Source organism: Phyllostomus discolor, chromosome 15 (assembly GCF_004126475.2).
Source record: "Phyllostomus discolor isolate MPI-MPIP mPhyDis1 chromosome 15, mPhyDis1.pri.v3, whole genome shotgun sequence".
Taxonomy (NCBI): domain Eukaryota; kingdom Metazoa; phylum Chordata; class Mammalia; order Chiroptera; family Phyllostomidae; genus Phyllostomus; species Phyllostomus discolor.
Genome location: NC_040917.2, coordinates 2136718 through 2152333, shown reverse-complemented (window position 1 = coordinate 2152333; position 15616 = coordinate 2136718). Strand labels below are relative to the sequence as shown.

The 15616-nt window shown below is 46.2% G+C and overlaps 1 gene segment (V, D, J or C); it reads left to right on the top strand.

Annotated features, from left to right (window-relative positions):
* LOC114489635 overlaps positions 1-15616 on the top strand; it is a 32638-nt gene that overhangs the window by 13143 nt on the left and 3879 nt on the right. Inside the window, 1 exon segment of the V gene segment in view lies at positions 8310-8317. Within this exon segment, the coding sequence occupies positions 8310-8317 (8 nt within the window).

Here is a 15616-nt window from a genome sequence, read left to right as displayed (position 1 = left end):
AGTCCATACTATGCTTACTTTGTAGAAGAAATGGTAATGATGAAACTTTGAGTCTCCTGAACATGAATCTCCTGTACTTTTATTTCTCTCTATGTTTGTGAGGGTGAAATTCTCTTTCTGTGTTCATTGCTGGTGACTCTCAAAGGCATCTCTAATTTTACATCTCTCCATTCATGACAATTTACTCTTGTAAGTCACATACCTCCTGGAGTAGTTGGCTCAGTGGGGAGTGCACAGCTCAAAATATAGGATGTACTTATTTTATTTATTATTTTATTATTTTTATCTTCAATAGTAGACATTTTTTTCATTCCATTTAGAGAGAAACAAAGGGGAAAAGGAAGGGAGATAGAAAAAGAAAGAAAATAGAGAGACCAATTGATTGGTACTTCCTGTCTCCACCCTGACCAGGAGTTATATGTGCCCAGACCTGGGAACAAACCCACAACGTCTTGGTAACAGGTCGACTCTCCAAAATGTCCAAGGCTTCAGAGGAATTCTTAACAGACACGTGCCATGGGACAACTCACACATGGGACATCATCCCCAGTGTAACCCAGAGCTCCCTATATAGTAGGAGGGCATGCAAATAGGGCTGCTCTGCTCTTTAAAAGCAGCCCAGCCCTGACCCTGCAGCTCTGGAACAGGAGCCCAGCACAGGAATCCTAGGTGTCCCCAGTCCCTGCTCAAGACAGGACACAGACCTCTCACCATGGAGTTTGGGGTCAGCTGGGTTTTCCTTGTTGCAATTTTGAGAGGTAATTTATGGAGAATGACAGACACTGGGTATGTGAGGTGATATGACTGAGAGAAACAGTGGGCCTGAGGAAGGTTTCTGACCATATCTTTGTGTTTGCAGGAGTCCAGTGTGATGTGCAGCTGGTGGAGTCTGGAGGAGGCTTGGTGCAGCCTGGGGGGGTCTCTGAGAGTCTCCTGCGTGGCTTCTGGATTCACCTTCAGTAGCTACTGGATGCACTGGGTCTGCCACACTCCAGCAGAGGGGCTGGAGTGGGTATCAATTATCAATGGTAATGGTGGTACCACATACTATGCTGACTCTGTGAAGGGTCGATTCACCACCTCCAGAGACAATGGAAAAAAACACGCTGTACCTGCAAATGAACAGCCTGAAAACTGAGGACACAGCCATTTGTTACTGTTCAAGAGATACACAGTGAGAGGAAGTCAGCATGAGCCTTGATAAAAACCTCCCCTAGGGAGAAAGAAGGGCTGAGATGCAGGGTGTGCTCCTGACAACAGGGGGCATCCAAGACACACAGTGAGTGATCTTGCAAATGTTTTTGTTTGTTTGTTTGTTTGTTTGTTTCCTACATTTTGATCTTGGACAAAACTCAATGCAATTTCCTTTCATGTGGAAAGTTTGTGAAGTCCAATCTTGAACCAATAGATACTGACTTGATTCAATATATTAGGGAAAATTTTTTTTAGAAGGATGCTTGCTTGATGCAGGTCCCAAGTGTGATAATACATCGTGATGGAAAGATCAGCACACAGGATAAACATGCAGTGACTTAAATGACATGGGAGCCCACATAACTGACACATGCTTCATAAATCCAGCACAGGTCCAAGGTCCTGTGGAAACGGTACTTTCTCATTGATCACAGTTCAGAGTCACCTGCGACACTCTCTCAAGAGTGAAAATAAAACATATGCTCATGTCTGTCCCTGGAATTAAGAAAAAAGTCAGTACCTTCCAGGTTGCTGTATTTGGAGGACAAGGAGCCCACACATGGAACATCAACACAGCTCCTTCATGACTAACCCCTTTAAAAAGAAGCCTGAGCAATGACCAGTGGTGTCCTAAATCTCATCTCTGATGCCCTTATCAGTGTGTTTAGCCACTAATGTCCACACTAGGACATGACTGAGTATGCACCTACACTTTGCCTCATTTAGACTGGAGAGTGTGAAGAAGGTACATGAGTCCACTCTTGGAAAGTGCTGGGATTTTAGAAGAGAAACTCCCCAATGTGGTGGTGCAGGAATGCCTGGTAGAGAATACTAGCTAGCATGGAGAATCCCGTACGACTGAAGAACATAAAGTAATTTGGAACCTAAAATAGTCATCAAGTTCTGAGTAGAAAGGCAAGCACTTCCTTAAGGACACCTGTCACTACAATGTCTCTGTATTAAAATGGGGATGATTTGCACTGTGGTATACCACTTGGTGAATGCAAGGGGCAGCTGTTCATGTTCTTGATCTGCGAGATCTCCTCCTCCATGATTGACACAGGAGAACATGGGGTTCTGATACAATCACCAACCAGCAGTGACAGTGGAACGCTGTGGATGGCTTGTCAACACGTGAGAAAAGTATACACAGAGACAACCAGGTCCTGGTGGGAAGTAGGAACAAAATGGCCACTCCCTCTGGTGGGTCGAGTGTCCCGTCTGCCTCCAGAGAGGCTTTTTATTGGTTTTGTTTGCAGAAGAATTCAGGTAAAGCTCATTGCTCATTGCCAGGAAGTAAGGATCAAACAATAGATAACAAGGAACTCTGAGGGCCTATTTTGAGTCAGGGTCAAAGAGCTGTAAAACTCTGAGGAACAAACTTACTTCTTCCTTGGACCCTTATCATTCAATTGAGAACATTCTAAACAAAGAAGGTTTCACAGGAATTTACCTGTTCTTTCTTAGGCCTGATCACCCAGGGAACCCACCCTTTTCAGCAAAGAGCTGCACAACCCTGTCATTGTCTCAGGCTTAGGTGGGGCAAGGGAACTAAATAAACCAAGAGATAAGGATATTTTCTCCCAGAGGATGAGGACTCAGGCTATATCAAAGCCGAGGAGCGAGGGTCCATCGTCCCCTTTTGCTGTGGACCCCAAAGTCCTTTCTTGGGGGCCTCCCATGTGATTGTGCCTGTCTTAGGCTGTTCCCCCCTTGGGGAATCTTACCATTATTGGCTAACCAACCAAGCACTGGGGTTCAGTTATGAATGAAGCAGCAGAAGCATCATTCCTGCCAGGGAGATTAGCTTTTGTCTCCTTTCTGGCTTATGGTCCAAGGCCACTCCCTCAGCCTTAGCCTTGGCGGGGGTTACAGCTTCTGATACCAGGCAGGGCAGTCCCCAACAAGGTTCCGTTGTCTCCTGTTGTCACATGGCTACTGGTTCTTGAACATCTTCCCAATGATCATCAAGATGCTGCTTGTTTTCTCTGGCTGATTTGGCTTGGTTGGTTGAGCACCAGCCTGAAAACCAAAGGGTTACTGTTTTGATTCCCAGTCAGGGTACATGTCTTGGTTGTGGGCAAAATCTCTGGTGGGGACACACAAGATGCAACCACACCTGCATATTTCTGCCCTTCTCTTTCTCCTTCCCTTACCCTCTCTCTAAAAATACATACATACATACATAGACACATATACTCATACACACATACAAATAAGTGAATATAAAAAAGCCACTGCTTGTATTACAGGTAGCACATTTAGATGGATGGAAAGGCTCTTGTGTGGTAGGCCACAGCTGTAAGTAATGGAATATACTGGGGCATAAGGTAAGAACAAATCAATCCAGTCAGCTGAATCACATGCTGTTTTCCCTGAGTGGAATGAACAGTCACAGTGCTCGGGTCTGAGGGTCACATAGGTTTTGCCCAGTGTCCTGGCCATAGGTCAAGAGGATAGTAGTGGAAACCTAGGTACTATAAAGATGATCAAATGGATCCCAAGCTTACAGAATACACTGAGGTATAAGGAGCACATGGAGTAAGATGTGCCATAGCCCATTGGAAGAAACCCCCAAGAAACAGGAGCCATCAAGGGGTCTTCTTGGTGCCCCTGTTGAAGTGGCCACCTGGGGCCCTGTGGTGAATTTGCAGGGGGAGCTTGTGCAAGGTGTGATAGGCTCAATCCAATATATTCCTCTTACATCCTTGTAGTAGCCAAGTGACAGAATCCACTGTGCTATCTGCCAGTAACAGAGACAACAGCTGGCCATCAGACTCATGCCCTAGGGGAACAGTCCTCATGGCTTAGCATGGGCAGGTCCAGCTATTTCTTGTGATCCCAGGGGGCTGTAAGTGATTTCTAAAAGAAGCAGATGATTTCTCTCTTCTGTGCTTCACAGATGATGTGACAGGTGCCATTGCTCAAGGTCCGGGATAGGAATTCAATGCAGACACAGTACCACAGAGACAGGTGACTTTCATTTTCTCCTGTTGAGGGAGACACTTTTCTGCCCATAGGATCTGACAATGAGCAAAATGCACCATGTCATATGGACTCACTGTTCTCTGTACCATCTTCATAGTCTTGGTTGAAGGGAATTGAAATGACGTGTTGAAATATGCGTTTTGTGCACATGACAGGATAAATGTGTGAGGACTGGAGTACAGGAATCATGAACATGTTCTCACACTCACCACAAGGGACCCAAGGACATTTCTTCTTCACAGACTCTGTCACTGTGCATGGGGTTGAGGAAGGAGGCATGGAGGAGTGTGCATGTAGGACCAGACAACTCTCCTCACATCACCTCACTTTCTCATTTCCTACAGGATTCACTGGGCCTGGTCCTGCATGGGTGAGAACCAGGTTTCCCTAAGCAAGCAAGGCTCAGTGAAATATGTATTTCAACTTTTATGTCAGAGTTCATACTGGATTGAGAGGGTAGATTGTGCTTTTACCCCATTTTTGTACAGTTGAAGGTGCACAGAAGAAACCACAGGGAGATTACCTAATGGCATTTTTGTTTAGGAATAAGTATAAAATGGAACATCGTTATTTACATGTTAGAAAGATAAAAACAGGTGGGAATCCTTCTTGCTGAGCTGAAACATTTGCTCTTCATTCTCATGTTCCAGAGTTGCCCAGATGTTACACAGTGAAGGTGAGCTCTACCCTCTTCTGTTCACACAAGACACGTTTCATCAGTTCTCACCTCCCTTGGGGCATTGTTTCTCCAGGGCAGAGCAGGTGCAGGCCTCAGTAAGGGATGTGGAATTGACACTGGGGTCCTCCTCAGTGGGAAGCAAGAACAAGTTCTGTCGTGTCCTGGGGTGGACTGTTTCACTCCCTTCCATGGTGCAGTTGTTCAGTGGCCATTCCAGACTGGCACTGGGGATCACTGAGCATGACAGTGTGGTGCAGGGTGAGTGTGAAGCACAGACCCATGAGATGTGTTGGACCTCACTCCCAGGTCCACAGCATCTCTGCCCCCCAAGGTTCTGTGACCTGGATTGTGTTCCCATTGGGAAGTAAAGACAGAGAGTTAGCACCTTCGACCAAGTTGTGTATCTGGGATTTACAGTGATGACCCGAGAAAGATGTAGATTCTGTCTGAAGCCCTTTCTAGGACCTCCAAAAATACATCTCTTCATACATTTTCTGTATTTTCACATATAATTGAGGGCTTTTTACATTTTAGAGGAATGTGTCAACACCCACAGTGAACAAGACCGACTGGCATTGCTGGAGGGACAGACACAGGTCAGTGGGACAGAGTGCATGTGGCCTCAGAGGACACCTGATTGTACTGGGACTCACAGGGGAAGTGCAGACTGAGGAAGTCAACACTGTTGGGGACCACACTGTGGTTTCAGAGATTATAGCTAGCCCATGAGAGCAAGCTTTGAAAGGGGCTGGTAAGTCTCCCCAGAAAACCAGGTCATAATGCAGGTGGCAGGCATGACTGGATTCTAACACCAAAGATCCCATGGGAACCAGGGATGAAATGTACATGTTAGCCCTCTGAATCCAGTTCTGCTCAGTTATAAGCCCTGCTAGTATACCCCAGATGTTTGAGTTCAAAGCATAAGGAGTGAAACTCTCTGCTTCATGATATACACCTAAAGTACAAAACTACAGTCATATTCAGTTCATTCTGTTCCATAATAAAATTTATTTGTGCTGATTATTTACCACTATTTGTACTAATCCAGTAATTCCATAGAGTTCTAGTAATCTTTGTCCTGTTCAAAAATGTGATCTGATTTTTTTTTTCTCAGCAATACCACATTTAGAGTGCCATAATCATTTACATGGATCTTTCTGAAAGTGTAAAATATGTGCAAATACATGAGGATAAATCAATGACTGTTCCTAAATGACAAAAATAGGAACTTAAATTGACCTAAATATAGATCTGATTATAATGTGATTGACAGAGAGATGTGGTTTTCTGTAAGAAACTCTTAAAGTATCTTAAAATTACAAATGAAATTATATCAGAACTTTATAGTATGTTGGGAATTTTTTATAACCTTGATCCACACATTTTAAGATAAGGGGATATGTAGCTATAGATATAGATACACGCGCGATATATCTTTAGTCATATTCATTCATGTGTGTGTGTGTGTGTGTGTGTATGCGTGTGTAATCTCCTTAAGAAAATATTTTCAATTTTCCTGGCTGGTGTAGCTCAGTGCTGCAGCATACTGGGTTGACAGCCAGGCCCAGGGGAGAGGATACAGAAGACTCAAACACACATTGATGTTTTTCTCATTCTCTTTCTCCCTACCCTTTCCAGCACTCCACAAATAAATAAATAAAATGTTTTTTTTTAATTAAAAATATTTTCATTTTATAACCAATCCAAGGTACCCACTGTCCTGGGGGTTGGGGGTGGAGACATGGAAGAGTGTGCAGGTAGGATAACACAAGTCTGCCCACATCATCTCACCTTCCCTTTTCCTACAGGGTGCAGTGGGCCTGGTCCTGCAGGAGTGAGAAGCAGGTTTCCCTAAGCAAGCAAGGCTCAGTGGACTATGTATTTCAACCTTTATGTCAGAGTTCATACTGGATTGAGAGGGTGGACTGTGCTGTTAGCCCATCTTGTACAGGCAAGGGGGCACTGAGCAGTCCAGAGCAATGTTACCTGACAACATTTTTGTTTGTGAATAAGAATAAAATGAAACACTGTTTCTGACAGGTTGGAAAAATAAAAGTGGGTAGGAATCCTTCATATTGAACTGAAGAATTTTCTCTTTGTTGGTATGATCCAGAGTTGCCCAGATGTCACCCAGTGAACACGAGCTCTTCCCACTTCTGCTCACACAACTCACATTCCCCGTGGTCTTGGCTCCCTCAGTGCTGTGACCAGCACGGCTAGATCAGTCAGGTCCTGAGGGAAGGCAAATGGGGATTAGGAAATAAAGAGACAGAGTGAAAGCAGGGCCAGGTGAAGTCCCTTCTCTGGGATGCAGAGGAGGGAACTGTTTATTGGTGAAATCAGTCTGTATTTCTTGAGCCAGCTTCAAAGAAGAGCACGAGAAAGACAAATCACAAGACTAGCTACATTTTATTTTTAAGCACATTTGCTGCTCCATCTTGGCGCAGTGATATAGCAAGCAGCCAAGTCATTCTTTCCTTACAACAATCTATCAGGCAGTCTTCTGTGGGATAGGGCAGCTGTGCTGAACCCGAGGCCTGCTTCCAATTCCCTTGACACACATTATCCCGCTTGGCCCTCCACACTCAGGGCCTCATTTCGGCGGCACGGAGAGGGTGCAACCCTCAGTAAGGGATGTGGCATTGACATTGGGCCCCTCCTGAGTGGGGAACTGAGAACAATATCAGCCTCATCCTGGTGTGGAGTGTACTGTCCTCCACTCCATGGCACCCTCAGTCGCTGGCCATTCCTGCCTGGCACTGGGGGTCTCTATGGACAGTGGGATGGTGCAGAGTGAGCGAAGCACAGATCCATGAGAGGTGCTTGACCTCACCCCCATGCCCTCTGCATCTCCAGCTACTGTGGTTCTGTGACCTGGCTTGGGTTTCCATGGGTAACAGAGGATGGTGAGGATGAGACCCTTCAATGAGGGTTCATGAGCCTGGGCTTACCCTGATGACCCAAGGAAGATGCAGATTCTCGCTGAAACCCTTTTCAAGCATTTCCAGAAATCCAGTGCATCACACATTTTATATTTTCAGATAAAATTGAGGACTTTGTACCATTTGGAAGAGACATGTCAACAACCACAATGAGCAAGACACAGGGCCATTGCTAGAGGGATCAACGCAGGTCAAAGGAACAGGCTACATGTGACCTCGGAGGAGGCCAGTGTGAACTAGGACTGACCCAGAAATCAGAGATGGAGAAAGTCAATACATTACTTCCCACCCAAAATTGTAGTGAGTTTTGTATTTGAGGGATTCATTTAAAAAAATTCACAGAAAAGCACAAAATGTAAGAATGTAATAAATATGTGTATTTTATAAGTAGTTGAAAAAGAAGATGCAACAAAGATTTACTTCGCAATAATAATATGACTGCCAGAATTATAAAACTTCCAACATAAAGAATCAGGGGAACTGACCTCCCAATAATTTAGAGGCAGGGGCTCAGGTACAAGGAACATCTTGATTAATTAAAGCAAAAAAAAATGGGTGTTCATGGACTGTGCTTTAATTGGGGTTATATTTACAGCAAGGCTGACACAGCCAGGGGCTGAATAGGGTCTGAGAAATGCAGAGTTGGACAGTCCCATCCTGTGTGAACATCACAGTGTCATTCCCCACACCTGGGTGGAGGGATCAGCCACCACTGTGACTGCACAGGTTGTGCTGTAACATGACTCTGAAGTGCAGTAGGTTGTTTTATATGACCACCAGTAGTGCACACACCTGTGAGCAACGTGAGGAACTACCCCACTGCAGCAGCAATGATGTCCCAGCTGAGAGGGATCCTGGGCCCCACCAGGATCTCATGGGACCACTGTCGGATGCCTGGTCTCTTGTTGCCCACAAAGCTGCATGTGTGCATCAGTGCAGAGGAGACTGTGGATGCAGGGCGTGGCAATGGCAGACATGCTCAATGAGATGCTTCGGATTTAAAATGACTTCTGGAGAAAATGTTCATCCCTTTTAATAGCAACTTGAAAGACAACTGAAAGTGGGATAAGAGTGACCGGCTATTCCTGTCCTGCATTTTTAGTTATGATCAAAGAGATGAGCACCCAGTGGGACCTCACTCTGAAGGAAGTTTCCCTGGTGTCTGTGGAGCACCTGTCGGGCAGTGAGCTTCTCTGCACATGACTCTCATCGTTTGTGAATCAGCATCGCTACTCCTCTCCACAATCACAGGGGAACTGCATTCTTCATACAAATGTCAGGGAATGCAGGACCTAATCTCGGTGAGAGTGAGCTGTCTAGTGAATATGGAGATGAAACATTGGGGTAAGATATTGATGAATTAAATATAGCTAAAATTAGCCCTGACTGCTGTGGCTCAGTGGATGGAGGGCTGGCCTGCAAACCAAAGTGTGGGCAGTTTGATTGCCAGTCGAGGCATATCCCTGCGTTATGGGCCAGGTACCCACCAGGAGGCGAACAAAAGGCTATAATACTTAATGTTTCTTTCCTTCTCTCCCTCCCTTCTCCTTTGTCTAAAAATAAATGCATGATATATATTTAAAAATGTAGCCAAAATCCAAATCCTGTGCCCCACCCAGGTACTATTAAGGGAATGAAAAGACCAGCATAGAGTGGAGAACATATTTTCAAATGCTATGTCTGAAAATATTGTATCCTGAATATAGAGGAATTTCCATGTAGAGCAGGAGCCCAGGAGCCTCAAGCTACAGGGACCAGTCATCTCAGGGAGGCTGGAGATGGAGAGGGTTCCGTTGAGGGGCACAGTGACCTTGCCTCTGAGAAACCTATGGGTGTGGCCCTTCCCACTCTGCTCCCTCTGAACACAATGGAATCTTAGTGCCAGAATCTTAGAATGTGGATCAGCCATGATTCTCTCACATCATCTGTTCGGTAATTGGATGGCACTGCACCATAGAGAGGTGTACTGCTGCTTTGTTTTTCATCTCCTGCACAGCAAGTGTGCTTGTCTCTGATGTCATTTGTGAGGGGTCTCTGCTGCAGGCCTCAGCGCCTTAATGGACACTTAGCACAGTAAGCCTGGGACATAAATGTAACACTCACAGAACAAGGAACAAGGGGCCCCACCCAGCCTCTATAGTCACTCATATAAAAGTGGTCACAGGTGTTTGAGTACTGAAAACAGGGCCTCTGAAGAAATTGCCCTTTATATTAGGGTCTCATTTATAACTAACTTGAAACAAACATATTACTAAACATAAAATTATGATTATAAGCTATTCCCAATTGTGGATACTTTCATGTTTTATGTTTAAGAGTTTGGACAAAATTGAATTCTGTACAATATCTATAAGAGAACAGATGAGACCCCAAATCTCCTTTTGGATGCAGAAGGGTGTGGCCATCTTAGACCTATTTGCAGTGAAACTCACAACCCAGGTGTCATCTTGTCTCAGGTCATACAGGGCATGTGGTCAGGAGAAGAGATGCCCAGAGAGGAACCTAACTCAGTGCCTCCCCACTTATAAGAACAGAGTCCCTCACATGCAAATGTCTCTCCAGCTCCAGGGTAAAAGCTCCCCTGGGCTTTGGGGCTCATCACTCTCTCCTCACACGGGGCTGAGGTCTCTGGGGAAGGCAGAGCTGTGCTCTAGAGAAGATGAGACTGCTGGGTCTCCTCCTGTGCCTGGTGACAGCCCCCCAGGGTGAGTGTCTCACATGTCGGACACAGGTCTCTGGGATGGTGGTGACTGTACATGATTGACAGGAACTGATGTCCCTTGTCTCCAGGTGTCCTTTCTCAGTTGCAGCTGCAGGAGTCAGGCCCAGGACTGGTGAAACTCTCACAGACCCTCTCCCTCACCTGCACCGTGTCTGGTGGCTCAGTCACCAGCAGTGACTACTGGAGCTGGATCCGCCAATCACCAGGGAAGGGGCTGGAGTGGATGGGGTACTGGACAGGGAGCACAAGTTACAACCCAGCTTTCAAGGACCGAATCTCCATCACTGCTGACAGCTCCAAGAACCAGTTCTCCCTGAAACTGAGTTCTGTGACCACAGAGGACACAGCTGTGTATTACTGTGCAAGAAACACAGTGAGGGGAAGTCAGGGTGAACCCATACACAAACTTCCTTGTAGGAGGCAGCGGGACTGTGCTGCAGGGGGCACTCAGGACACAAGGGGGCGCTCAAGACCCAGATATCAAAACATCCTTTACAGGAGGAGGGGAAGGTGGAGGCTAAGCCTTGGGTTACTCTATAGCCTGGCTTTCCCCTTCATCTGACATCTGCTTCTGCATCTTCTCCAGAATCAGGATCGGGGCACCAACAGACTAGAGAACTCAGCAGCAAATGGCAGCTCCCAGGGCTCCCCTGCCACCAGCTAGCAAAGCAGTGGTCAGTACTGAGAGAGAAGGCCTGGTGATGGGGGTGCTCACTGTCCCAGCACCGTGCACACAGCATGGTTGGCTGCAGTCCCTGTGTAAACCGAGGGTGGTACCTCCCAAATTGGCTTCAGATGTGGAGTCTGATGGTGCCCACACACTGAAGGATCCGATGAAGTTCTGTTCTGACTTGACTGAGGTCTCAGGCGGGCCAGTCAGGTCTCTCCAGCAGGGGTGAAGTAGCTTAAAGGAGGCAGACCAGGAGCTTGCCTCAGTGATTTTGTGGTCAGAGGGTGAGGGATCTCATGTTGGGTTGGGGCTTGAGTGGATTGACTCTCCCACCAGGGACAAAGGTGCAATCATTCAGGCTTTTTTAATTCACCACATCCATATGAGGGCAGATGGTGATGGGGAAGTTGAGACTTGAAGCTCCCAGACATCCAGCCTCAAAACCTGAGGTCAGACTCCTGAGTCCACCCAGCAACAGCAATGATAAGGGAAAAGGAGGTCGTCAGGCACTGGGGTGTGCAGCAACCGGGACTATGAGCAAGCAGGTAAGAACAGACCAGGGATTAGACAGGGATCTGGATGATACATCTTGAGTGTCATTTTCCACTGTCTGTGATTTTTCTCACTTCACCAAAGGAGCTGCCTCCTTCCATGGACTGCAGCTTCTGGAGGGTCCCAGAGTCCTGAGTTAGACATCCTGCACTGGATCCATTCTCATAGGAGTGCAGTTCACATTTGTTCCGTGAGATGTAAAGTGTGAAACCCAGGGACTATGTGGAGTTTTGCTCTGGCCTTTGTCATTAACTAACACAATAGGGTCCCCCCATGATCTTCACCCACCATTTCCCCCGAGTCCTCATTCAGCAGATGAATCTCCTAGTGGAAGATAATGAAGAAGCTATTGCAGATGACGTGTGGGGAAGGTGGTCTGAGTGTCCTGAGAGTGTGGGATACATGGATCATTTAGCAGTTAATTTAGGACTTCACTTAACTGGTAGTGTCCTCATATTTGTCTAAACATTATTAGGGGGATTCCATGATTGTGTTTCAAAGTAATGGACTGGGTGGGGCAGACTTCCCTCCCTAATGTGGGGGCCCTGCCCAATTGCAAAGGCTTTCAGGGGACCAATGTGACCCTCCTGTCTGATGGCCTTGGAACTGGAGCATCCACAAGAGCTTTGCTCTGACTCCAGCTCCCATAGTACATGGGCTCCTCCTGTGTCTCAGGCCAGCCATCTTGGACTGAAACTGACCTTGAGACTCCTCTGTGAACCTCACATTACCCTTGCTCCTTGAATTCCCCTGAACTTCATTCTCTCAGGATCTGTTATTCCCTCAGAGTCACAGTGCAGAGGTGGGGTGTGTGTCCCCATTCCAGGGAGTCCAGGCTGAGGCAGGTGTGACCTGGAGGTGGACCTGGTCCTGGTCAGACCCAGGAACTACATCAGCCCAGCCCCCATCACACAGGCTGTGTCTCCGCCTCCCTTTTCTCTGTATCCTTCTGCTTCCAGGATGGATGGGAGACCATGACAGGTGACCACCAGCACACTATGGAAATCATTATCATTTGTCCTAACAGCACAGCCTCTGGTCACAGGTGCTTCCTGTCCATTTCCTGTGATCATGTGTTAACCTCATTCATACAAGTTTGTTGTCTTCCTTTCTTGTGCCTTTTTCTGATCAGAAGAACATCAAAAACATCAGTTTACAGCAACTGAACTCTTATAAAAATGAAAGGTGAAATAGGATACTCAATAAGCAACACCTGTGCCATCCACTCTGCAAAATGTCATCCACCTAAAAAGAGGAGAACGTGGACAGATGCAAGCACATGTGTGAGCCTTGGAGACACAAAGCCCAGAGAAACACACCCCTCTCAGAATCCTGACAGCGGTGTGCTTCCACATCTGTGAGAGATGGTGTGGTCAAATATGTTCACTCCACACTGCATACGGATAAGATGGACAATGTGATGACTTCACTTACATATCTGACGATTAACTCCCATCATTTCATGTAGACACAAATAAGTAAAAATGAAGACAATAGAATACAAGAATATAGAGGAAGAAGAAGGTAATTGTGGGTTTCCTTGTACTGAGAACTGTTAGGATCTGATCTCATACAAACTTCCACACACACCATAGAGCAGTTTTAAATGTACTCATCGTGCCATCAACTAAATCCTAAGGACTTCCTTATCTTGCAGCTGGAAGTTTATACCATCAGATCATCAACACCCGAGGCTCTCCCTGCCCAACCTATTTTCTCCTCATCACACATATGATCTTCTTAATTTTTTTTAATCCACATACAAGTGAAATCACACTGTATGTTTTACTTCTTCGTCTCACTTATTTTCACTACCATTATGTCCTCAAGGTCCATTTACTATTTCAGTAATGTAGGATTTTCATTTTTAATGATTTTATTTATTTATGTTTAGAGAGATGGTAATGAAGGGAGAAAGAGAAGGAGAGAAACACCAGTGTGTGGTTGCCTCTTGTATGCCCATTACTGGGGACCTGGTCAGCAACCCAGGCATGTGCCCTGACCTGGAATCAAACTGGCAACCCTTGGGTTCACAGGCCATCACTCAATCCACAGAGCCACACAGGCTGGGGCAGATTTTCCTATTTTTGTGGCAAATAATATTCCATTATATATGTTTTCTTTGTTTTTAATATTTTATTTATTTATTTTTAGAGAGGGACGGGAAGGAGAAAGAGAGAGAGAGAAAAAAAAAATCAATGTGTGGTTGCTGGGGGTCATAGTCTGCAACTCAGGCATGTACTCTGACTGGGAATCAAACCTACAGCACTTTGGTTTGCAGCCTGTGCTCAATCCACTGAGCTACACAACCCAGGGCCATATGTATGCTTTCTTTGTCCATGCCTTGGCTGCTGCATACATTGTGAAAATCAACATGGAACAACACATAAGTCTTTTATAGTTATATTGTTCCCTTTGGATACCTACTTGGAGGTGAAATTTCTGGGTAACGAGGCAGTTCTGTTTTTTAATTATTTGAGGAACATCCATATTGTTCTTTAGTATCTGCACCAACTCACATCCCCACTAACAGTGAAGAGACTCTACTTATCCCCATTCTCCTGGAACGGCTTTTCACTACACCCAATCCTGCAGTACTTCTGCATGCTGCTGAAAATGACATCATCACAATGGGGATAAATGGGGAAATCTACCTGATGGCTGATTCCCAGCCCTTTTCCAGTAAAGCTCTGAGGCAGAGCTTTTTCAGTTGTCTTTGGGGACAGAGACAGCTTCACTCCTCACCCAGTAAGGACTGAGTGCTCAGAGTTGGGTGCTGATATTCTGTCTCCATGGACTGCCTTCCCTGATGGGTGAGCCCTGCCAGGGAGTTAAGAGGGCCATTCAGGGACCCAGGGTCCTAATGGTGCTGTCTTGTGGACACAGCCTCCATTCCAGGAGTTTGGTGGAGTGGACAGAATGTGTCCTGTCTTCTGGTGGCACCTACCGGGAGGTCAAACTCAGAAACCAGCACCTTGTAGCTGAACAAAGACACTGATGTCTTCTCCTTTGGAAATGGAATCTCTGACCAGGAGATTGGAACATGGAATTCTTGCTCTTTAATGCTGAGTGTCTGTCTGGGAAGTTTCCATTGTGTTCCTGAGACAAGGAAGGGAGGGTATGGACCTTAGTTTGTTTATGTCGTCTATCTGTCCCCACTGTTAGCACCATTTCTGGAGTCAATTTTTCTTCACTGTTGCTGTGCCAATAGGACCATCTCCAGTCATGGTAGGGCTTTTAAAACCAATGCCGGCCTTCTGACTAGGACTGAAGCCCTTGCAGCTCTTCATGCCCTCACACTGGAGTTGAAATCCCACCTGCCCTTTTTGGTTGTGGTGAGAACTCCACATGAGATCTACGCTTGACACAAACCAAATGCACGTGCTGCTGGGTAACCTCAGGTGCAGCGATGGACAGTGATCCCTGGAACCTAACCACCATACATCACAGGATGCCTCTTCCCTGGGAAGACCGCTCACCATACCCACCCCACCACCACAGGACGACCACCACACTTCCCTCTGCTGCTGCATCTGGACTGTCTGTGAGTCCTGGCATAAGAGGGCACATTTGGTGCTTGCTTCTCTGTACCTGCTCTTCCCTCAACATGATACCCTCAAGGCTGATCCCTGTAGTTTCATGAATCAGGATTTCCTTTCAATTATTGCAGTGATACTGTAAAAATAAAAGCACAAAGTGATTGGCAGCCACTGTTTATCCGAGATTAAAAAGAAACACTATCTGGGAAGCACATATTCAGATAGAAGCCCACTGGCCTGACTAGGGGTGAAGATGAAGGGTGTTCATGAGGCAGGGTGAGATGCAGGTGCAGGACTAGAGGGGAGGGACTTCTATCACTGCACACAAAC